This window comes from Vanessa cardui, chromosome 5, assembly GCF_905220365.1.
Source record: "Vanessa cardui chromosome 5, ilVanCard2.1, whole genome shotgun sequence".
Taxonomy (NCBI): Eukaryota; Metazoa; Arthropoda; class Insecta; order Lepidoptera; family Nymphalidae; genus Vanessa; species Vanessa cardui.
Genome location: NC_061127.1, coordinates 15460373 through 15483851, shown reverse-complemented (window position 1 = coordinate 15483851; position 23479 = coordinate 15460373). Strand labels below are relative to the sequence as shown.

Here is a 23479-nt window from a genome sequence, read left to right as displayed (position 1 = left end):
CCCAAAAAGGCTCATAGCGGAGTTTGGTCTGCGGGCACTTGACGACTACAATAGGCAGGAGGCGACACGTAAACGCAAATGTTGAAACACAATACTACAATCTATCATTACAGCCACCTGACTATTCAGCCCGACTTATCAGATTGCTGAATTAATTAATAGTAACGTTAACTTGGAGAGTCGCGACGGCTCGCTGCGGAGGAGCTCTGGAATTAATCCTCGATATGTTATTGTCTATACTTCCGATCGAAACTCGTCACTATAGTACCAATACATTCGGGTGGCATTTCATACACTTAATTTTTTTTTAATTTTGAATGAAGTTTGTTTGAATGTCGCGTGTTTAGCGAGTCCTCCGACAGCGAGCGGCGAGCGCGGCGACTCCACATACATGTTATCTAAGGCACGATTTGCACTCCTCACGACGTAGCCCTCGACTGCGGACCGGCCGGACCTTCACAGTGCAGATATTATACAATTCGTTATGTGACTGTTCACAGACATTTAACATGGCGACAGTTTTTAAACAACTATACAATCCACAATTACATTTTATATTATAAACAATTGTATACGAGAATAATCCTCAAAATTGACAAGAGAACCACACTGGTGACATTACAATCTAGAACACAACAAGTTATTACTTTTTGTACATTAATTAAAAAGCTACTTAAAAAAAAATAATCATGATTACAGAAAATGGTTTTTTTTTTTCAACAAATAAAAGTAATATTATATAAATTATTTAATTTTTACAAAACAAACGATTTGACAAGAGTCAAAAATTTCAAAACCTCATACAAATTAATCTTTACTTCTGTTTTTCCCTTTACATTTTCGAGTTAGTTTAATTTCTAATCCAGATCTGTACGGTTACTAGTTATTATTCAGAGCTATTATTTACTGACATACATGGGAAGAACTAGCGTAGTAACATAACAAATCGGATTAGAATTTTATCTCGTTAATCATTATTATTATTACTGTGAGGAAAAAACAGACTAATAAAATCAATCCGACAAATATCACTAACATCAATCCTAATACACTGCACTGTGAAATTCCTTTAATAACTACATTAATTCCTTAAACAGTCTGCGAGCACGTGGTTCGCATTCCCGCCAAAACGCCCTAACCACAGATAAGAAATTACTTCTCTAGGTCTGCCTACGCTACTCTACTCGCGCGTTCAGAAACCGTGACAAACGTATTTATTTCCATTTTACACAATAGTAATACTGTTACGATTTGTTTGTTTAGGTATATTCGCTTATTTTTAGCACCTAAAATGTTACATATTTTTTTCGTGTAAAGATTATGACATTTTACGAATACATGGGTAAAAAATATTAACAACATATTTGTGATTTTAAAAAAAATAGTATTCGAACCCGTCCCGCGCATTTCTGAACGCGTCCAGTCTACGCGACAGCGGTACCCAGTCTATGTATCGTTCGTTATATTACATACTGTATCTATCCTCATATACCTTAATTTAAACCTATCACCACAATAGTTTCACGTTTTATGTTACACACTAAATTTAAATACACCACTCGCGAGATAAAATAAAAAAAAACGATTATAAATAATCTTGTCAAAATATATATTATTTTTTTTAGTAAAGAGCCGAACACTATTTACAAAATTGTCGTCCGTTAATGATTGTAAGGATGAAGGGGGAATTATTTTTTTTAAATTATAAAAATATTTTTTATCGTTATTTTTCGTTTTAAAAATATTGCTTTGACAATTTTATACATAGTGCTTAGAATAATAATTATTCATTGACAAACGAATTGATCGATTAGTTATTAGATTGTATCTAAACAGAAGAAAGCGACCGACGGTCACACCCGCACGAGCGACCCGCCTGGCGCGTCGGTGTAATTGATTTCTGTTCCATCGTCACACACAAACCAGCTGAATTCCGAGTTTAATAAATTCATTAATTGGTCAATTTATTTATAATTATTTGTCTTATTGCTGTGGAATTTTATTGAAATAAAAAGTGTTCTGAACTGGCAACACTCGTTGCGAACTTGTGTTTATGCACTGATGAAACAATGAAGCATGTGTACCATCGGTCTCATACCAAACGGTACCTTCAAGCATGGCTGCGAGCTGCCCGCCTACTGAGAGCTGCTCTGAAACAAAACACTATTGTTACATGGATAATTTACATTTCTGTATCAAATTAATTGCTAAAAATTAAAACTGTGTTATATAATAATACAACAAGTATTTTCATTCATTATAATGTTAGTGAAATTGCTCAGTTTCAGAACCTCTATTATAATATTTACAGCATGCCTTTAAAACGATTTCATTTTCCTTTTTAGTATATAATAAATCAGTCTAAATCATTTAAAAGTAGTTCAGGTAAATACACACATGCAGAATATTTATGAATATAAAGATATTGGAGTTTGAATCAAGATTGTATACAGGATTTTTTATGATGTTGCCAAACATTTGGTAGAATTTCATCTGTCTTTGTTGCGGGTTACTTATTTGTGCCAGTTTCTTTTTAAATAACATTTCAGCATGTTATGTTAAGCATGTAAAATTCGTCAAATCGTGTAGGAGAACTCCAGGTACAAACTTACATAAAATTTCTACATAAATATATGATATAAATATTAAAGTACCTGTGGCTAGGATAGGAAGGGATTCGGAGTGTGGCGGGTGGCGGGCGGCGACCAGGGCGACGTGGCGCGCGCCGGCGCCCAGGGGTCGGCGGCCGCCCCCATGGCGGGGGGGCCCGACAGCGCCGGCGCCGGGCCCCCCACCAGAGGCGGCGCGGCTGCCATCGGGGCCCCGAAGGCGGGCGACGCGCTTGGGAATGAAAGCCCCGTGTTGAGGCCCATTTGTTGCTGTTTGATTTCATTGATCGACAGTTTAACCTGCAATACAATATTACGATTAATTTTCGAGCCTGTTTAAACATATTTATCGATGTGTATAGTATGACACAACTTAGATGTCGCATCGACAAAATTCGTAAAACCGATCACATCCGAATTGAGTACGGTATCCCAAATTATCAATATTTATTTCTCATGCGAATATGATCTTTACGCAAACATAATAACTTGTAATATCATATGACCTAATATATTCGTCAATTTGACGCGTCGATTTACATGCACTTGCTTTCTCTGACGCGTGAATCTATAGCGACGAATAGCGTCGAATGGCGCGATAGGGAGCTATTTGTATCGGTTGTGTAAATCGTCAGTAATCGGTTTTATTTTCATTCCATTGCATTTTCCGACGCTACATCTAATTTGTGTCGTACTATACGTGTCTAGGTTAGGTAGGTACTGACGGGTGCGGGGGGTCGCTCGTGCGCGAAGGGGTTGGGCGCGGGGGGGTCGGGCGCGACGGGCTGCAGCAGGCGCTCCAGGTTGACGAGCGAGGAGTTCTCCCCGAGGAAGGCGGATGGAGACTTCTTGATGGCGCCGGTGTTCGGGGGTGACACCGGCTTCGGGGTCAGGCTGTCACCTGAAAACATTTTATAGTCAAATATTTTTAACGAGTAACGAATAAGTTTTCCACTTAATAATTTGAGGACTATCGAGGCAATGACCATACTCAAACTCAAGCACAAATAACTTTATTCAATATAGAAACATTACACTTTCTTATTGATGGTCAACACTACCACCGGTTCGGAAAAGAAAATATCCTGACCTGAGAAGAACCGGCGAAAGAAACTCAGCGGGGTTTTTTTTTTGTTTGTCTCATATATTATAGAAACAATTTAATATGAGATGAAATAGCCAGGTAATCGTTTCATAATTCATAATATATTGAAAAAGTTTAGTTTGGAAATCGCCAGTCAGATTATGCCATCTCCCTCTATTCGTTACACTGTCTTTTTCTATACATAATACATAGAGAAAGCGATTTCATTCTACTCGGTGGTCCAACGACATCTGTCTTTTTTAATATATGTCACATGTGATTACAAAAATCGTTAGATTATAATCTGTCTAGTATTGTGAAGCGTGAAATATGATTGCAATTTAACGCATAATTTTTCGTATTGTAATCTATCGATGGTAAGCGTTTCAATTGTGAACTGGTGTAGAAGGGAACGCATCTCGTGTGCTGATTGGATGAATGCGATACATGTAAGTGTTAGATGAAGGCTAAGAGGCGTTACCGAGAGCGGAGAGGTCGAAGGGGTCGTCGGCGGGGGCGGCGGGGGCGGCGGGCTGCGTGCGCGGGCGCTGCGACAGCGCGTCGAACTGCTCCAGCTCCGACGACGACGGCGACGACAGCAGCGACAGCGGAGACTTGCTCTGCAGCTGCAACACGTATTACATACGTAAATATACGTTTCTCTAGATTCGAAGATCGTCATTCAGGTTTAGATAGTATATAATGATCATTTACTAAGCATAATGTATTAAAAAAAAATTAGTTACAAACAAATATTATAAGAAACAAAATTTTTAGTATGTACTAGTATTTGCAATAATTATTAATAACATTATTTTTTATATAATAATTGAATAGGCGTTCGTTTTCCATCTCATCTGATGTTAAGTGTACTCCAGAGTTCAACTTGTCAGAAAAAGTAGACCTGGCTGGGACTATTTACCCTAATAAACAGATAAAATGATTGACATGAAATGTATAAAGATTTACATTTAATGTGTATCATTTAATCGTATGGAAGTAAAGATAAAGGCAATGACACACCTGCGCGGGCGCCCAGGGGTCGGCGGGCGCGGCGAGCGCGGCGGGCGCCCAGGGGTCGCGCGCGGGGCTGGGCGCGCCCGACCAGCCGTCCGGCGACGTGTCCTAAGGGGGGATGGCCGTTAGTCTCATTAGTTTTACATTACAACTCTCTCCCTGTCTTGCCCACTTCAATAAATTATAATTCAACTAAGGGACTCGCTGTTAGTCACGCTCATTACATTATAACTACCTCCCTGTCTTGCTCACTTCAATAAATTATAATTCAATTCTAATTTTTTTGTTTCCATTTCAAATTGTTACATAACTGTACTGTATATAGTCAATGTACTCATCGCAATTTTGCCTGAACTATTTGTTATTTTATTATCACTCTTGGTTACATGTTTAATGTAGTTGCTGACTTATATGACGAAAAATTTGGAAAAAGACCATACTCAAAGTCGAGCTAATTAAAATATTTTGCTGACATATAACAGTATCACCAGTATGAGAGTGGCCTTATAATAGATTCGATTTTGACATTTAACGTCGTGGCAGTTACTCATAAGACAATAGAAAGTACAACAGTAATAAACACTTACATACTTATATATCTATTATACATATATCTAGCATAATACATTATACATATACTGATGTATTTGTAAATCATGTCAAGTGGTTTATATCTCGATCATTACGTCACGGCCCATCTACCAAAGATAATGATGTAGATGTCATGACATTAGCACAAGCTACGTTCCGATTTATCTCCTTACCATTGTGTCCGCAGCGGGGCGGAGGTCCAAATGTAAACACTAAATATATGGAATATAAAATTATTAATTTACTACTTTTTTTATTGTACAATTTGTGTACTAAAGAAATCAATATGGAACATATCCATTATGGAACTGAGTCAATAACATGACAAGTTCACAGTCCTCCAAAACGTAGTTAAACAAAATATCATTTTTCTGCTGTCTGTACACTTATATAAGAAGTTTTTAGTTTAACACGGATTCGTTTTAGTTATAGTATGTTTGAAAACAGAGATAAGATGCCGTGCTTTTCTAAAATAACAGCGTGTCTCACCGCGGGATTCACGGGGGGCACGTGCGCGGGCGGCGAGGGCAGGCCCCAGGGGTCGAGTGGCGCGGGGGCCTGGCCGAGTGCGGGGGGCCCGGTCGACGGGGAGAGGTTTACGTCCAACAAATCCAGCAGATGTGACTGCTGCTCCGGTTTCTTGGGCTCCACGCCTGTAGTTCTGTAATAATATATTTCTTATTTAAATATATATGTAGGAATATATATAGTATTTGTTGATTATACAATGACATATACTACATATACAGTTTGAATAACTAATTGTTTTGCTGCTTTTTTGTTATTTCATATTCAATTATTAAAAATTAAATGTGGTAAATTGTACAAATTAATATCACAATATTTAGTGTATAATTATTGAAGTCTGATAAAATAACATCCCACTAATTCCGTGATTTCTGGGTGTCTTCTCCTCTTAAGAATGTTTCGGAGTTTATTCAACTACTTTGCTTTAGTGTGGATTGTTGGGTTGACTTGGTAGAGCAGTAAGCAGAGCTTCGTGCAAGTTTTCATACAATGTCAATGTGTATAGGTGGGCTGTCTGTCTGCCTACCGATTTTATACATGAAAAACACAAATATACCCTCATTGTTAATAACGCTTTTAACCAAATGGTGAACCAAAGTCCTACTGGGCAACTAATGGGTTATTTGGTAACTAGTCTGTTGTATTTTACATGGTGGTTTTAAAACACTAACAGAATAACATTCGGGCGACACTCCATACAGCCGAAGAACCAGCATCTCGGATATAGTTCCACTTTGGATACGATTGTGTTGCGCATGAGGTGCGCCTGCGCACGAAGGTACTGTTCGAGTCTGTGAGGATGGGGTTCGGGATTGGATCGTGAACAGGATTAATAGGAACTAGCTACGAATTATTTTAAGTAATAAATAATAAATAAAATAAATAAATGTTGGACAACATCACATACATTACTCTGATCCCAATGTAAGTAGTTAAAGCACTTGTGTTATGGAAAATCAGAAGTAACGAAGGTACCACAAACACCCAGACCCAAGACAATATAGAAAACTAATGAATTTTCTACATTGACTCGGCCGGGAATCGAACCCGGGACCTCGGAGTGGCGTACCCATGAAAACCGGTGTACACACAACTCGACCACGGAGGTCGTCAATATAGTATCCGAATAATGTTCAACAGAATCGTTTTTGAAGAGGTACAGTCCTATTGGTTTGGGAGTCAAGATAATAGAACATGAAAAATACAGGAGGAGGTCGGCTTGACTACGATTGGCATTGGCATTGGCATTTTTTTTTTTAAGTATGCTTTTACAAGCACTTTTGAATCGTCATTTAACAATTAAGTGAAGCTACCACCGGTTCCGAAAGTAGATTCTACCGAGAAGAACTGGCAAGAAACTCAGTAGTTACAAAAATACAGTCATGTTAGTTAATTTTTAAGTTAATACAATTATTAAATTAATATATCCTGCCTGGAAGTCAACAGGTATAAATTCACGCTTTATCATCTACAAAATCTTGTATCGAATAATACGCCTTTTTCACCAATGTATTTTTAACGATTTGAATTAACGAGTATCGGCATTGGTGCGCACCGGAAGTCGTTCTGCGACTGGCTGATGGCGAGCTGCAGGCGCACGTCGTCGGAGCGGCGGCGGCGCTCCTCGCGCTCGGCCTCCTCGCGCGACATGGCCAGCGCCAGCTGCAGCTGCAGCTCCTCCTCGCCCGCCGTCAGCGGCCGCGCCAGCTCCGCCTCGCGCCCCGACCACTCCGCCGGCGAGCTGCTGCTCAGCTGAGGACCAGGACAGGTGGAACTGGTTTATTTACTCAGTCGAAGTTAGTGAGCTGTTACTCAGCTGAGGACCAGCACAGGTGGAACTGATTTATTTACTCAGTCGAAGTTCGTGCACATTTCAGCATATCGATTTTTTTTCCTTTCGAATAAAGGGATGTTTTGTTTGATGCTTATTTATTCATAAGATTTTACAACAACAACAACAGCCTGTAAATTCCCACTGCTGGGCTAAAGGCCTTCTCTCCCTTTGAGGAAAAGGTTTGGAACATATTCCACCACGCTGTTCCAATGCGGTTTGGTGGAATACACATGTGGCAGAATTTCTATGAAATTTGTCTCATGCAGGTTTCCTCACGATGTTTTCCTTCACCGCAGAGCACGAGATGAATTATAAAGACAAATTGAGCACATGAAACAGAGGTGCTTGCCTGGGTTTGAACTCGCAATCATCGGTTAAGATGCACGCGTTCTAACCACTGGGCCATCTCGAGTCTAAGATTTTATATCCCTATAAAATTAATAAAGGTAAAAGTCTCATGGCTGGGCTAAGCCCTCTCCCATCTTTTGTAGAAAGTAATAATAATAAATATGAGACAACATCACATACATTACTCTGATCCCAATGTAAGTAGCTGTAGCACTTGTGTTATGGATATCAGAAGTAACGACGGTACCACAAACACCCAGACCCAAGACAACATAGAAAACTAATGGTAATCTACATCGACTCGGCCAGGAATCGAACCCGGGACCTCAGAGTGGCGTACCCATGAAAACCGGTGTACACACCACTCGACCACGGAGGTCGTCAAGTGTGGAGCGTATTCCACCCCACTGCTCTAGTGCGAAGATACATCGACATCATCCCCTTAACCACAAACGAGAGTGCTCACCGGGGGGTATGTGGGACTGGAGGGAGTGTCGAGCGCGCCGTCGCTGCCGAAGGCGCTGGCGCTCTGCGCGAACCTCTGCTTCGCTTTGAGGGCGCGCGCCCTCTCGTTCTTCAGGCGCTCCTCGTCTTTCAGAAGATTCACGAGCTGTTTCGCCTTCTCACGCACGTTTAGGCCTGAAATTTGTATCACTTACGATTGTAAAAATGTACATACAAAAACACTCTTTGCTAGAATATCATGCAGATAATTATTTATCTTTCTAAAACAAATCGTGGATATAAACCAACGCTCACAATGCTGTTTGAATTACACGTAACATAAATACTAGTACTTTCAAACAACGTGTTCTTTTTGTAGACATAAATTTGATATTAATAATATTTTATAACGTAGAATACAATCGTTTACTATTATACATTGACATTAAAAATAAACTATTATTTCGGCTGTGGATACCGTTCAAAAATAAATTAACAGTTAGACGTGCGAAACTACAGAACCGGTTCCTGAGAACGGTTTACATCGCAAACTTTTATAGGATCCGATGAATATTCAGTTATATTGAATTCAACGATATTAAGAAACGCAGGCGATATCATTAACTGTGCCAAGGCCGATTGTAGGTCAGTAATAATTACATTTCATCTTATTAACAGATGATACAACTAGTTTGCCATTTATTTTATGTTAGCGGTGAAAGCTGATAACGTTCGTTATTTATAACAAACCTATGAAGAAACTTGTTTTTTTTTCATATTTAATTATGCATTGAAGTGTACCAAATAATGCCAGTGCAATAAAATAATTTTAACGAAAGGTCGATCAAATAAATTCGTGCTTGTATTTTCGATCGAACATTTGAAATGGGGATTTCTTCTAGCCCATATTTTACCGTAAATGTACAAATTTATATTTTACTATATGATTCAGGACTAAACAAATGGGCCTATTGACGATAAGTGACCACTACGCTTTGACATTTGCGACGTAAGAAATTTTAACAAACCCTTCCGTACTTAATGGGTCACCAAACTTCGAAATTAGTTTTTAATTACCGAATGATACTCGAACAGACTATAAATAGCGAAGCGACAATAATAAAAGCCGACCGCGGAGCGACGAACTCTGAATTATAGATCTGTGTGATGTAATTTAAACATTTTCTATATTATTGACGGTAATGTTGACGACATAGTTGTTGAAACATCGATTTCTGAACGTTTATTAATTTAATTTTAGAGTTTTTTTTTGTTATAAATATACAAACGTTTTCAAAACTTGAGGGTACGTTGCAAATAAAATCTAACGCAATGTTCAAATTGACTCCAAGCTAATAATAATAATCATTAGATCGGCAGATGACAAAAAGGTTATATACAGAAAAATAACGTTTTCTTTTTTAGTTCTCACTCCTTAAGCTGTCACACGAACGATATGAGAACGATATTTGAATGCTGTCGCCTACGTTTACGTTAAAGAGATAAGTTTTTAGTGATGAATCGAAATCAAAGCTTTTACAAGCACTTTTGGATCATCATTTAACAACTATATTAAGTGAAGCTACCACCGTTACGGCAAGTAGATTCTACCGAGAAGGATCGGCAAGCCACTCAGTAGTTACCTCTTTTTCTAGTGTACCGAACTAACCTTGGTCCTTTCCCTCCTCCATGTATTGGAAGTCCTTGAGCGTGTGTATCGCAAAGATGTTCTCCTTGCACTGCATCGCCACCTTCTCGCTACCGGTCTTGATGAGGTACTCCATCAGGACCAGAGCCTTGTACACGTGCCGCCAGTTCTTGCCGTGGTCGTTCAACCGCTTCCATATCATCTGCATGATCTCGGTGAACGCCATCACATTGTATGTGAGGTCGGCGATCTCCGCCATCAGAGTACTGGATGGGCCCCATGGATCGTTTGATGTTGCCTCGCGCACTTTTACCTGGAAATCATTTCAATATTTTACAATTAATTCAATTTATCAAATCATTTACAAAGGCAAATATGTGTTCGAACTTGATAGCCCTAAGTATTTTTTTACTTGATCTCGTTATGATGTGATAGCTGTAATATGATCTTTGCACATTTTATTCACGAAAAATTCAATCATGTCAAAAACAGGTAAATAATTAATCGGTGTTAATAATGAAAAGATCATATTTGCTCATGTCGTAATTTGTTAAAACGACCACTGACCATCCAGAATTGAAATCTGGTGAATACTGAAACGACCATTGTGCTGATTAAAGTAGAAATAGTTGATATGACTTTGATCAGTGTTTCGTAATCTGGAGGAAGATGGGGAGGAAGTTAGAATTTTCTCATAATTCATAATATGCTCAGCAGGATCATCGTGAGAGAATAACTTTATAACAGCGTTTACTTATATTTTTTATACGATTTATTTTTTATTAATTTGACCAAAGATATAAATATCTTTGGTCAAATTAATGATATAATGATAAAGAGGTCTAGAATAAAAAGATGATATAGGTATATATTTTATTGAAGTTCCGTTTAATTGTGTTAACACTAGCAAGTTTGTTCCGTTATAATACCATAAACCCCATTCACCATACTATGGCCTGAAAAATAATCACGAATCAGAATCGATGTTGCTTTAGGAATCGTGAAACGATCGTAAGATATTATTCGTTTCTGAAATACGTCTCTACAGAACTTGTACACAAGAAATACTCAAACATTATCAAAATGGTAAAGTATTCAAAATTTGAAACACACATTTCTTTCAAAGATGTAATAGTACTGTGATAATGTAAGACATTACGTAGGTGTCAAAATCATTTGCCAGTAGGGCTCGTGGTAATGACGTAACCATATTAACATACACGCTAGATACAACGAAGGTTCCGATGTTCTATATTTGAATATTTTGCATATAACATTCAGGTCCAATATTATATATATAATATATATATATAATAATTATAGTATAATTATATATATAAGTGTAACGTTTTTATACACAACTTTTTAGTCAATAATTATATATGTAATGTTGGGCCAAAATTCTATATACAACATATAAGAATATATTATGCAATAGCTTCTGGCGTCAGCGGTTATCTTGCCTCAAATTAATAAATACGCTAAAATCGGTTCCGTTCATATTTGTATATGATTGTTGATATTTATTTAACCTAAAACTAAATGTTTCTAACCAAAAAAACTTCCAACTCAGTAAGGTGTTTGCGTTTTAATTCAACTTAATGGTATTTATGAATTCTGTTGAAATGAACTATACACGATGTTTCGTTTGAACGATAAGGTGTAATGGTTTTTGGGTCGATTTAACAGTAATTTAGATAACTGTTGTATCGGCTTAAAGTGCTTAAGCGGAAATATGCTCAGAGGTACGTTTGTAGTTATTTGAACGACACAATAAAAATATTACCATCATTTTAATTTAGAAATTCTCTAAACTCAATTAATGAACGATAATTTAAGCGAATTGTTACTACTATTACAAAAAATAGACTAAAATGTATTTCTTGGTATCCATATTATATTACACTTGGGCTTATGGGTCTAGTCGATAATACCGCAGATCTCGAGGTCCTGAGTTCAAACTCGAAATCGGTTGATATATGTTATTAGGTCCGTCGAAATATTTTTTAATAACAACACCGAGTGTGGAAGATGGAATTGCATACACTCCCCCACTATTTCGGAATGCTGGTAAAAATCCATAGCCGTGTAAAACTTTGGGCTAGAAAGACTTACTCTTTTCCGTCACATAAAATTTATCATCCCGTCAGATTACGAGAATGGAAGAAAAGAGACAAATCTGTGTTTATGTAATGTGTCATAGTTAACTGGTCTCATTGCAGAAATTGGCTGTCGTGGCCCAAATCGGTTAGGACACCATCTTAATCCAGTTCTTGGATCATGAACTTACGTAGTTGATTTTGCAGGGGCAGAGTTATTCTATACTTCTACACTTATATTAAAACAATGTGAAAGTAACTCTGTCTGCCTGTCGCTCTTTCACTACCAAACCAATAAGCCGAATTTGATGAAATTTGGTATGAAGCAAACTTGAACTTTTAACTTTGCCGTTTAGTAAATTCAAATCGTTTGTTAAAAAATACATTGGTAGAAAAAGCATATTATTCAATACAAGATTTTATAGATGATAAAAAAGCGTGGAGCTAATACCTGTTGACTTCCACGCAGGATATATTAATTTAAATAATTTAATTTAACTAACATGACTTTGTATTTTTAAATATTAAAAAAGAGTAACTACTGAATAACTTGCCGGTTCTTCTCGGTAGAATCTACTATCCGAAGCGGTGGTAGCTTCACTTGGTTGTAAAATGACGATTCAAAAGTGCTTGTAAAAGCCTACTTGAATAAAGTTTATTTTGATTTGATTTGACCTCCAAGGAAGGACATAGACTACTTTTTTGCCTACCATATGTCAACCAACCCCTTAAAAAGCAACCTACCATATGTCAACCAACCCCTTAAAAAGCAAGCGAAGCCGCGGGCGGCAATTAGTTCTCTATAGTGTCTTAGTGCAATTTCGTGAACGAAGGTTATCGCTATCAGAGACACACCAATGACTGTTAATGATTTGTCTCGTCATAACCACGTCCGTCGCTATGGACCGGAATTCAAAAGGACATCCGAGGATATGTAGCACGTGCAATGCCTTACGAGCGTTGATCATTTCTCATCTATTGATATTCGGACAGCGTTGAGGATGTAACATACTTCCTCAATGTTAAGCATATAACTTTACGAATATTATAAATACTAGACAACATCAGATATATCTATCTGATCCCAATGTATTTAAATGTAATTATCCTAAAGCACTTGTGTTACGGAAAATCAGAAGTAACGACGGTACTACAAACACTCAGACCCCAGACAACATTGAAAACTAAACTTTTCTATATCGACTGTGCCGGGAAAGGAACCCGGACACTCGGAGAGGCGTACCCATGAAAACCTGTGTAGAAATTACTCAACCATAGAGGTCGTCAAATTTACATATCGTTTTATGTAGAATTAGTTACATTTTATAACAGCCGTCATCTTTTTTGACGTTTGACGACACTGGACGTCTAATTTATGTGTATACTAATATATCAGTGTGTATCAATGGAAACGCAACTGATACAATAATCAATGTCTCGCGGTAAGCATGACGAGTAAAAATCATCCATTATCTGGTGACTAAGACGTTTATCTATCTTATCAATCGCGCTAACTTTAGAATTGCAAGCGTATTTACTTGGACACGGTTCCAAGTTTTGTTTACGGTATGACACGTATTGAGAGATGGAAATTCGCAAAAGTCACAAACAATCTTATCAGACGATCCGCGACGAAAAGCAACCATTTCGCACCAAGTGTAAACATAACTCTTATTAACCAATAATAGCTCTGCCTGCGACTTCGTGCGCATTTTTCATCAGCTATCTGTCCAGGTTTAGTCCTTCCGAAGCCTAACCGGAACAAACAGACAGACAGACAAAAACATATTTTGGTTCTAAAAAAATTCTAAAAAAAAAACACATATTTTGGTACATCTTCCATGTATTCATAAATATGTATTTAGTAAAAAGCGTTTATTTTAATAATAAAAACAGACACTCCAATTTTATTATTTGGATACACTATGATGAAACGATCTCTAAATCATTGTAAGTCTATTAATTAGTAGATACTCATATTGAAAAACAAATATTCATACGCCACACTTGTCCATACTTATAAAATAACATGTTCCGACTGACTGATTAATAATCGTCGAGCGCACTTAACCTTAGGGCTATGAAATTTGGTGATTGGGATCGTTTTATTGACTAGATATCCACTTGGGAAGGAATTTTGGAAATTCTACATTTACGGAGGAGAAATAATGGTGGAAAGTTTGCATTTTCAAGCTAAAAATATGATAATTTATTTTTGAACTACTGATTTAAAAATAATTTGATATGTATTTAAAAGCGTTTCTAAATTTTCTACACCTAGAGAGTGTGATAGGGGTTGACATTTCATCAGTCAGTGTGGAAGACTGTTTTTTTTTAATTTAGAGGCATGAAACTTTAGTTTTGGGCTATTGACGAAAAATGAGTAGATACATATTTAAGCGTTTCTATATATTCTACGACACCCAAAGAGTTGAAATATACATCAAAGTGATACGCAAAGAGGTCTTAACAATTGCACGATTAGGGTAATATTTTAAGTTACTGAATATTCTTCCATGCGAGCAAAGCCCTGCGTTGTAGCGTCGTCGAATGAATGTTTAATCCTTATTATTCGGAACGTACGGTCTTATTCAGTGTCAATTTCAAGATCGTCTTTATTTAAATTTAAACTTCCGAGAAGTAAATGGCTTCACGTCTTGTTTGGTCGCAGTGTATTTAATTCACCCTCTAATTGCAGAACCGATTAAGTTTCTCACTAATGTCGATAAGAATCTTTTTAAAACGATGTAGACGAATGTAAACATGCCGAAATCAATCATCTCAATTCTGTTCAATGTTGAAGCGTTACATAAGTTATTGATTGTCAAAAATCTACCAAAATTTTAGGCAGTTGCACCTCAGAATTGTTAAAATCCGCCGAAAGAATGTCCCATCGTCATCTTTTACTTTTAACCGATTAAAACGTTATCAATTTGCTACCTAAACTATTATTGTTACCTCAGAACGCCGTCATTTACGGACCGATTAAGTTAATTATGTTTGGGTTTGGGAGGATATACTACCATTCAAACGCATAAGTATTCCTAATAGAAGGACTTGTACTGCTGATATGTTTGTCTTGGAATGGTAGATCCGGAGATAAAAGTTTAAAGAAAGCAATCTATAAAAATATTGCTGATAATCTTTATATATATCAATATATTTCTATGTTTGTTTATTGCTGAATATAAAATTGGAAATCTTTTGTTTGTTTTCAAAGATATTTTAGTTCGATATGTGATCAATAGTGCATAAATCTAATTGGATATTATCATACTTCGAAAACTATTTCATTACTTTCTTAAGTTAACAAAACCAATGTGATCACATTATATATGATAGTGAATACAAAAACTACATCTCTGTCCCTGGCTTTCTTTTAAGGTAGTCTGACTTTTCTGGATAAACAGTAACAAAAACAAAACTCTCATAAATCTCACCTGGGCATCGGAATAGTTGTGCGCGAGGTTTTTAATATTTCTCCTTAGGCCCGCCACGTTTACTTGCATTTCTTCCCGGGCGCGGGGCATCTGTAACAAAGAGACAAGCTAATAAGTACAAGCTTCTATATTAAATATAAATAAATTCATAAAGACGATGGATATGCTGATTTTTAAGTCTGATTGCGTCTAAACAGCTCTTTGGTGTTTGAATACTTGGGAGTCATACCCCCAAGTCCTAAGTCATAGCGGTAACGATCACGACCATGACGATTCTAAACAAAACATAACAGCTTTTCGATCGAGTCGATCGAGAAATCTATACAATTTGACAAAACCACGTTCGGAATCCAGAGACACAGAATATCACTTTGACTTATACTTTTCGTTCTGATGCAAAAATAAGCCAAATGCCACAAAACGATCACTATCCGAGTAAATTGTCCTAGACCTGTCTGAAACTCTATTAGATAGATGAGACAAATTAATGCTCTAAGCAGAATATGAATATGATTTAGAACACAACCCATCATAAAAAAGTCGTGACCTTTTAAAGATACAGTTACGAAGACAGAACCAAGACCCCTAACAATACACGAGATATAGAAACTAGTTAAGAAAACGGTCGCCCTCTTCCAATATTCAAAGAGAAAGCTGAAATTGCAAGGTGGCGTATCCCAGGAAATGATTGCATCGCTTCAAACGAAAAACTTCACATATTATACCGACGAAAACGAAGATACGTTGGGATGAACTGTATTAAACTACAATCAAACAATTTCGATCAAAAATAGATATAACCTCTTGGTCAGACTGGCCTATCAATCTACTTTCACACAAAGAAGATGGATATCATCTCGGACTGTATCAAAATAATCTCACGACTGGCTCTGTGACATCGAAGAGTTAGATTTTTATGCGTATCGTATAATTAGAGATAATTAATCTAACCATATTCTGAAGTATCGTCAACTGTTTTAACAATTCATTGTTGACATGTACACTATAGTCGAGAATGAACGATTAAATTACATTCGATGCAACCAATCAAAACTTCAAGCCAAAGGGTACATTTATTTACGTGATACATACAGATGACAAGGTTGTAAATGTAATAACATCGATATTTGATAGAACCGGATAATAGAGGACGTTTTTGTGTGATACAAACTTTTCTAGACTATAGAAATTTAATTAAAATTTTCATCGTACCAACTTTACATCGAGATTACACCAACAAAAACATTCTCATAAATCATATCTGTTTCCGGATTCAAAAAAAGAAGATATGATCTTGATAAATAAGTTTATGGGTGTTATGACCAATCTGCAGCCTATCGAGAACATCATCTTTGTCACACACAAACCCCAAATTCAAAGAAGATAATGACACAACAAAAAATAAGTCAATCAATATTGAACATAGACAATACTAATCCTAAAATTTCGATCGCAATGCTGTCTGGAAATAAATACACGTAGGCACAAACAAAAATCAAGTCAATTATAAAAATAGATACGATACATTAAAGGACAAACTCTGCGGCCATGACCCATAGCTAGGTCGTTTCACTTCAGCAGGTTTAGCGTGGCAAAATCAATCCATCATAATCACTTGATATTGACAACCGTTACAAAAATGATTCGGGTGAAGCACATAAGATAAAAAGTTTTTCTATCTATTCACACGTCATGAAACAGTTGGACAATAACTGTTGTATATCCGTATCCAGAAAAAAACACACACGAAATAATTGGAAAAGACATTGTGTGCGGTTGTATGTATACATTATGTATAGTGAAGATAGACAGTTACGTACACAAAGACGCAGTACAGACTGTACGTGAGTGACGACGTGTTATTTTGGCTCGCTACGAGTAAACAGAGGGCACGACATAGTAATTATTTTTAACACGCACAGAGCAGTGAACAGAGAAATGACATTGGTCGCGTATTACACGATTACCCTGCAGCTAGATAAGTCAGAGTCCGCTAAGTATGACTTCATATGTAATATATAATAAGCTTATTTGTTGTAGACGGCCGTCTGACGTTATGTAATATAACCAGACGTATAGTCGTACTAAAGAAATTATAAATGTTACTACATTCAATTCATCAATGTTAGGGTGTCACCCTAATATTTCCTTAGTCAGATAATGCGGAATAGTTGTTGCAGTAAAACTTATTTGGACGGGAGTAAATTTCCAAGGTTCAATTTGAGTCCAGCGTTTTAAAAGTAGGTATCTCATATGTAACGAATTATAATTTGATTTTTAAAAACGCATATATTCTATATAGATACTAGCAACCTGGCCGATAATAAATATACTACAGAATTTATTTACGACATCACATTAAAAACCTCTAAAATGATCAGTGTTTCTTTACTACATTGTCCGTGTATTATATACAAAAACCTTCCTGTCGAATCACTATATATATTAAAAAAAGACCGCATTATATCCGTTGCGTGATTTTAAAGATTTAAGCATACGTAGAGACAGTCAGCGGTAAGCGACTTTGTTTTATACTATGTAATGATAATGATATAACAAAGAAAGTAATTATTTTTTTTTTTTTTTTTTTTTTGCGGGTAGGCGTGAAATATGTAATGCGTTAACTGTTGCTCCGATTTTAATATTCTTAAAAAATTACAATTTTTGTGTATATTTATATATAAATGTACCTGTGAACTATATTTACCTACCAGCTATTTAAACTATATTTGTGTAGAACTGTAAAATCATCATCACCTTGTTGGCACTATGGAGTCAATCAAACATACACTGGACGAGCTCACTCAAATTTTTAATGCCAGAATGAATGACTTCCAGCGTGAATTGAAAGGGAGTATCCCTGCTGCGAGCCCCACTTCAAACATAAACTCCCAATTCCACTCCTTTCGTACATTTGTGCTCACTGCCCTAGAAAATCTACACCTTCAAGTGGAATTCCTCTCTAAGCAGCAAGATGATTTGGAGATGCGCACCCGGAAAAAGATTCTTCTACTGCATGGAGTCCCGGAGGAACATAAAGAAGACTCGGCTGCTTGTGTTGCTCAATTGTTAAATAAGCACCTCGCTCTTACACAACTTACATCTAGTGACTTTACTCTCTGCCATAGGCTGGGTAATCCGAAAAAGGGCAAGTCGCGAGCAATTCTCATTAAGTTTAAGGAGTTCTCCCTCAGAAACCAGGTGTGGACATCAAAATCTAATTTGAAGGGCACTGGCGTAACTATATCCGAGTTTCTAACGAAAAGACGACATAAGATCTTCGTAGCAGCTCGCCAACGCTTCGGAGTCGCAAAATGCTGGACTCGTGATGGTGTCATTTTTGTCTTGGGCGCGGATGGAACAAGACACCGTTTGTCAAGCATGCCTGATCTAGATGCAGTCCCCAGCTCCAATGCCAGCACTTCCGATGCTTACGTCATGTCTCCGAATGAAGTTGTCTCTAAACCTTCGAAGCCAACCATAACGAGAACCAAAAGGACTATGAAGAAATAGCCGACTCCTTTATTTTCCGCCAGGTCGCTTTAATTATTGTATATATTCTTATCACTTTTCTGCGCGTTATTTTGCTGTAGGTATTGTTCTTTTCTATCGAGTTCTCCATTTATTTTAACGTAATTAACTTTAGTTTCTTTATTATTCTTGATATGATTTTACCTACTTTTTATTTATACCTTGTTATATTTACATTTCTAAGGTAATACTGCTTTCGACTGAATACTGATTATTGACAGTGACGGTTTGACATTATAGTTGCGTTCAGAATTACTTTCTTTTGTGGAGTGAGAGCCTACAGCAAAAAAAGGGGTCCGAATTTTTAACTGAATAGATATTGTTTTACTTTATTAATTTGTTAGAGTTAATGTTAATTGATAACATATTTTAGTTGTATTATTTTTTAATTATGCCATCGTTGTTTTTTTTTTTTCTGATCTATGCAAAATGTATCGTATGTTTAATTTTTGTACAGTACAGCTGGTAGGTAGTCTATGATATTTCTATTTTTGATAACTTAATTTAGTTACTATTTTTATTAAGGTTTTTGTTTTGTATTAATTTTTTCTTCACCTTATTTTTTAATTTATTTATTTTTATATTTACATTTATATTTGTAATTATATTTAAATATTTATTATGTCGTCTCACAGCAGTACACAAAGTGACCTTTATATGTCTCTGTCGTCGTCTGACGAAATGTCCGGTGAAGAAAGTTTCCACAGTACATCTCCTCCTTCACTTAATGTCACCCTTAGTTCACATTTCTCAGACTGTCCGAAAAATTTTAATGTTATCCATATCAATGCTCAAAGTGTTCCGGCTCATTATCCTGATATGCTTGCTTCTTTCGACTGCCGTAATATTCATGCTATTCTTATTTCCGAATCGTGGTTGAAACCATGTCTTCCTTCGACATCCTATTCATTACCTGGCTTTCAATTAATTCGAAATGACCGCGTCGGCAGGAGGGGTGGTGGAGTTGCGATCTACTTACGCTCATATATTCCTTATAATGTAATCAGTTCGTCTGCTCAACCTCCTCTACCCGATGCGGGTGAACATTTGCTTATTGAAGTCAGTCTTGCTTATTCTAAAATTCTTCTTGGTGTATTCTACAACCCCTCCTCTCTTATTAATTATTACCCTAGTTTTGAAAATTTGCTAGAGAATTTTGTCCCTAATTACAGCCACTCAATTTTAATGGGAGATTTTAATACATGTTTACTTAAAGGTGACGCTAATAGTAAAAAGCTATTAACAATTACCGAATCCTGCAATCTACATGTTTTACCCCTCACAGCTACCCACTTTTCTCCCGGCTGTACCCCCTCGCTCCTTGATCTCATTATGGTCTCATCTCCTGATTTAGTTTCTAAGCATGGTCAGTGTTCTGCCGATGCATTTTCCTACCATGACTTAATTTTTCTCTCTTATAAAATATGTCCTCCCAAAGCAAAATCAAGAACGCTTCTGCTACGTAATTTTGGAGGAATGGATGTAAATCGTCTACGCGAGGATGCTTGTCAATTGAATTGGTCTGCGGTTATAGCTGCTGATTCTATTGACAAGAAGGTGGATACCTTCAATAGTTTGCTTGTAGGGTTATACGATGTACATGCACCTATAAGACCAGTTAGAATGAAACATCTCCCTGCACCGTGGTTGACGGAAGATCTAAAGAAGCTCATTGAAAAGAAAAATCGAGCTAAACTGAAATATAAAATTAATAATTCTGACCTCAATCGCGATAAATACAAGAAGGCACGAAATCACTGTAATACATCATGTAGAGATGCTCAACGACGCTATACTCACAGATCTGTCGAAAACGGCGACACCGCAAAAACTTGGAAATTTCTTGAAAAACTTGGAGTTGGTAAATCTCGTAATACCCCGATAAATATAGATACCGAACTCTTGATTAAACATTTCTCCTCCTCTTCTACAACAGCAAATTTTGATAAAGATTCTACGCTGAATTTTCTTTCATCATTACCAACTTCTAACTTCCCTCCGTTTACCTTCTCCTCTTTCACTGAATGTGATGTTAAAAGGAACATACTGTCTGTGTCCTCGAATGCCGTTGGTACTGACTGCATAAGCCGTAACATGATCATACCCATCCTAGATATTATTATCCATATCTTAGTCCATATTCTTAATTACTCCATCACCTGTAATAAATTCCCGGACACATGGAAAAATGCCCTTATTATCCCAATCCCGAAAAAGTCGAATGCAACCAACTATTGTGATTTCCGACCGATTTCCATCCTACCATTCCTATCTAAAGTCCTTGAAAAGCTAGTATTCCACCAATTAAACCTCTTCCTTAATCAACACTCACTTCTTAATCCTTTACAATCCGGCTTCCGTGCAGGTCATAGTACGGTCTCTGCTCTCATTAAAGTTACTGACGATATTCGGTTAGCCATGGACAACAAACAACTCACTATTTTAACACTTTTAGATTTTAGCAACGCATTTAACTGCGTTGATCACGATGTTTTACTGAGTTTGTTAAGCTCCTTTAACATATCTCCATCAGTGATTGAGTGGTTTCTGAGTTACCTCAAAGGCCGTCGACAACGTATACGCCTTAATGAGACGTTTTCCTCATGGTGTAATGTCCAGGCAGGGGTACCTCAAGGTGGCGTCTTATCTCCCTTGCTCTTTGCTATTTTCATTAATTCCATTTCCCAATATATTTCTTCCTCCTACCATATGTATGCAGATGATATTCAAATTTATCGCCACACTACGCTTGAAAATCTTCACATTGCGATTGAGGGCATGAATTACGACTTACAGAAAATTCACCAATGGAGTAAACTGTACGGACTTGCTATAAACCCCGGGAAATCACATGTCATCATTATTGGTAGTCCGGGCATGGTCTCTAAGGTTAATTACGCTGATATACCGTCTGTTGAGTACAATGGTACATGTTTACCTTACTGTTCCGTTGTGAAAAATCTAGGGGTGTATTTAGATCAAACATTATCTTGGTCAGATCACTTAAAAGAACTGAGCAGAAGAACCTACGCTTCACTGAACTCGCTACGACGGCTTCGATCCCTTCTACCAATTCCTACCAAAATTATGTTAGCAAATTCTCTCCTTTTACCTATTCTTGATTATGCCGATGCAAGCTATACTAATCTGACCGAGGACCAACTCAATAAGCTTGAGCGACTTCAAAATCTCGCCATCCGGTTCATATTCTGCCTTCGCAAATATGACCACATTTCTGTATTTCGTTCGAAGCTCAAGTGGCTCCCTATTCGCTTTCGCCGGAACTTGCATATTTTGTCTTTTCTGTACTGTGGGTTATTTAATTTAAGGGCTCCTTCTTATTTAAAGGAGAAGTTTCAATTTCAAGGCGATCCTTCTCTTTTGAGATCTTCCCGGAGTCTTACACTCAAAATACCGGTACATAAAACAAAATTCTACAGTGACTCTTTTACCGTTCAGGCAATTAAGTTGTGGAATAATTTACCATTAAATATAAAAAAATCCAAAACACTATTAATTTTCAAAAATTCCCTAAAGAAGTTTTATCTTGAATCTGCATAGAGACGATTTATATTAGTGCTTATTTATTAGTTTAGTTATAATTATTTACTAGTCTATAATATTGATATGTATATGTTTACATATATATATGTGTGTGTGTATGTGTATGTATGTGTATGTATGTGTATGTATGTGTATGTATATATATGTATGTATGTGTATGTACATATATGAATGTATGGGTATATGTATGTATATATATATTATATGTACATTGTATGAGTATTTACATGTAGATATTTGTATGCAATATATGAATATTACCGACTTAGCACCACCTACCCAACTTTCATACAACCTCTCTCCTTATTGGGTTGTCTGGAAGAAATGGCTACTTAGCCATAAGACCGCCCGTTGTACTCTACAATATTATATATAATATTGTAACATATTATAATGTGTAACATGTGGTGTACAATGAAGTATAAATAAATAAATAAATAAATAATTACATTTAAAATTAGTTTTTAAACCGATTACTCATATTCGTGTCACTTCCAAGCCGCTTTTAGGTTTATGACGCTTCTGTACCGAGCTATTGACCTGCGCAGGCCACGATGTTATGTTTTAGATATAAATGTTTTGATAACGTTTATTATATTGCGATTTATTTTATCTGATATTTTGGTGGAAGACATTCGTATTTAGTGAAAGTTTCTAAAATTACGTAAAGTAACCGACCGTCAACCTATTGCTAAAAATAGGCCCTTTTGTTTTCAAGAAGTCCTGGACTTGAACCACCGTG

At 36.8% G+C, this 23479-nt stretch overlaps 1 protein-coding gene across 8 annotated transcripts in view; it reads right to left on the bottom strand.

Annotated features, from left to right (window-relative positions):
• Positions 1-1276: 1276 nt before the first annotated feature.
• LOC124529649 (epsin-1) overlaps positions 1277-23479 on the bottom strand; it is a 39964-nt gene continuing 17761 nt past the window's right edge. For 5 of the 8 annotated variants that reach the window (XM_047103473.1, XM_047103475.1, XM_047103472.1 and 2 more), the window contains exons 2-11: positions 15643-15732; positions 10125-10416; positions 8478-8650; positions 7385-7581; positions 5791-5962; positions 4717-4818; positions 4175-4319; positions 3335-3510; positions 2655-2909; positions 1277-2150 (exon numbers count right to left, since the gene is read on the bottom strand). In XM_047103473.1, the coding sequence (XP_046959429.1) occupies positions 2661-2909; positions 3335-3510; positions 4175-4319; positions 4717-4818; positions 5791-5962; positions 7385-7581; positions 8478-8650; positions 10125-10416; positions 15643-15732 (1596 nt within the window). In that variant the 3' untranslated portion in view covers positions 1277-2150; positions 2655-2660. Of the gene's footprint in view, positions 2151-2654; positions 2910-3334; positions 3511-4174; positions 4320-4716; positions 4819-5790; positions 5963-7384; positions 7582-8477; positions 8651-10124; positions 10417-15642; positions 15733-17462; positions 17483-19728; positions 19735-23479 lie in introns of those variants that run through there. The other 3 variants (XM_047103478.1, XM_047103477.1, XM_047103476.1) reach the window with 3 other exon arrangements.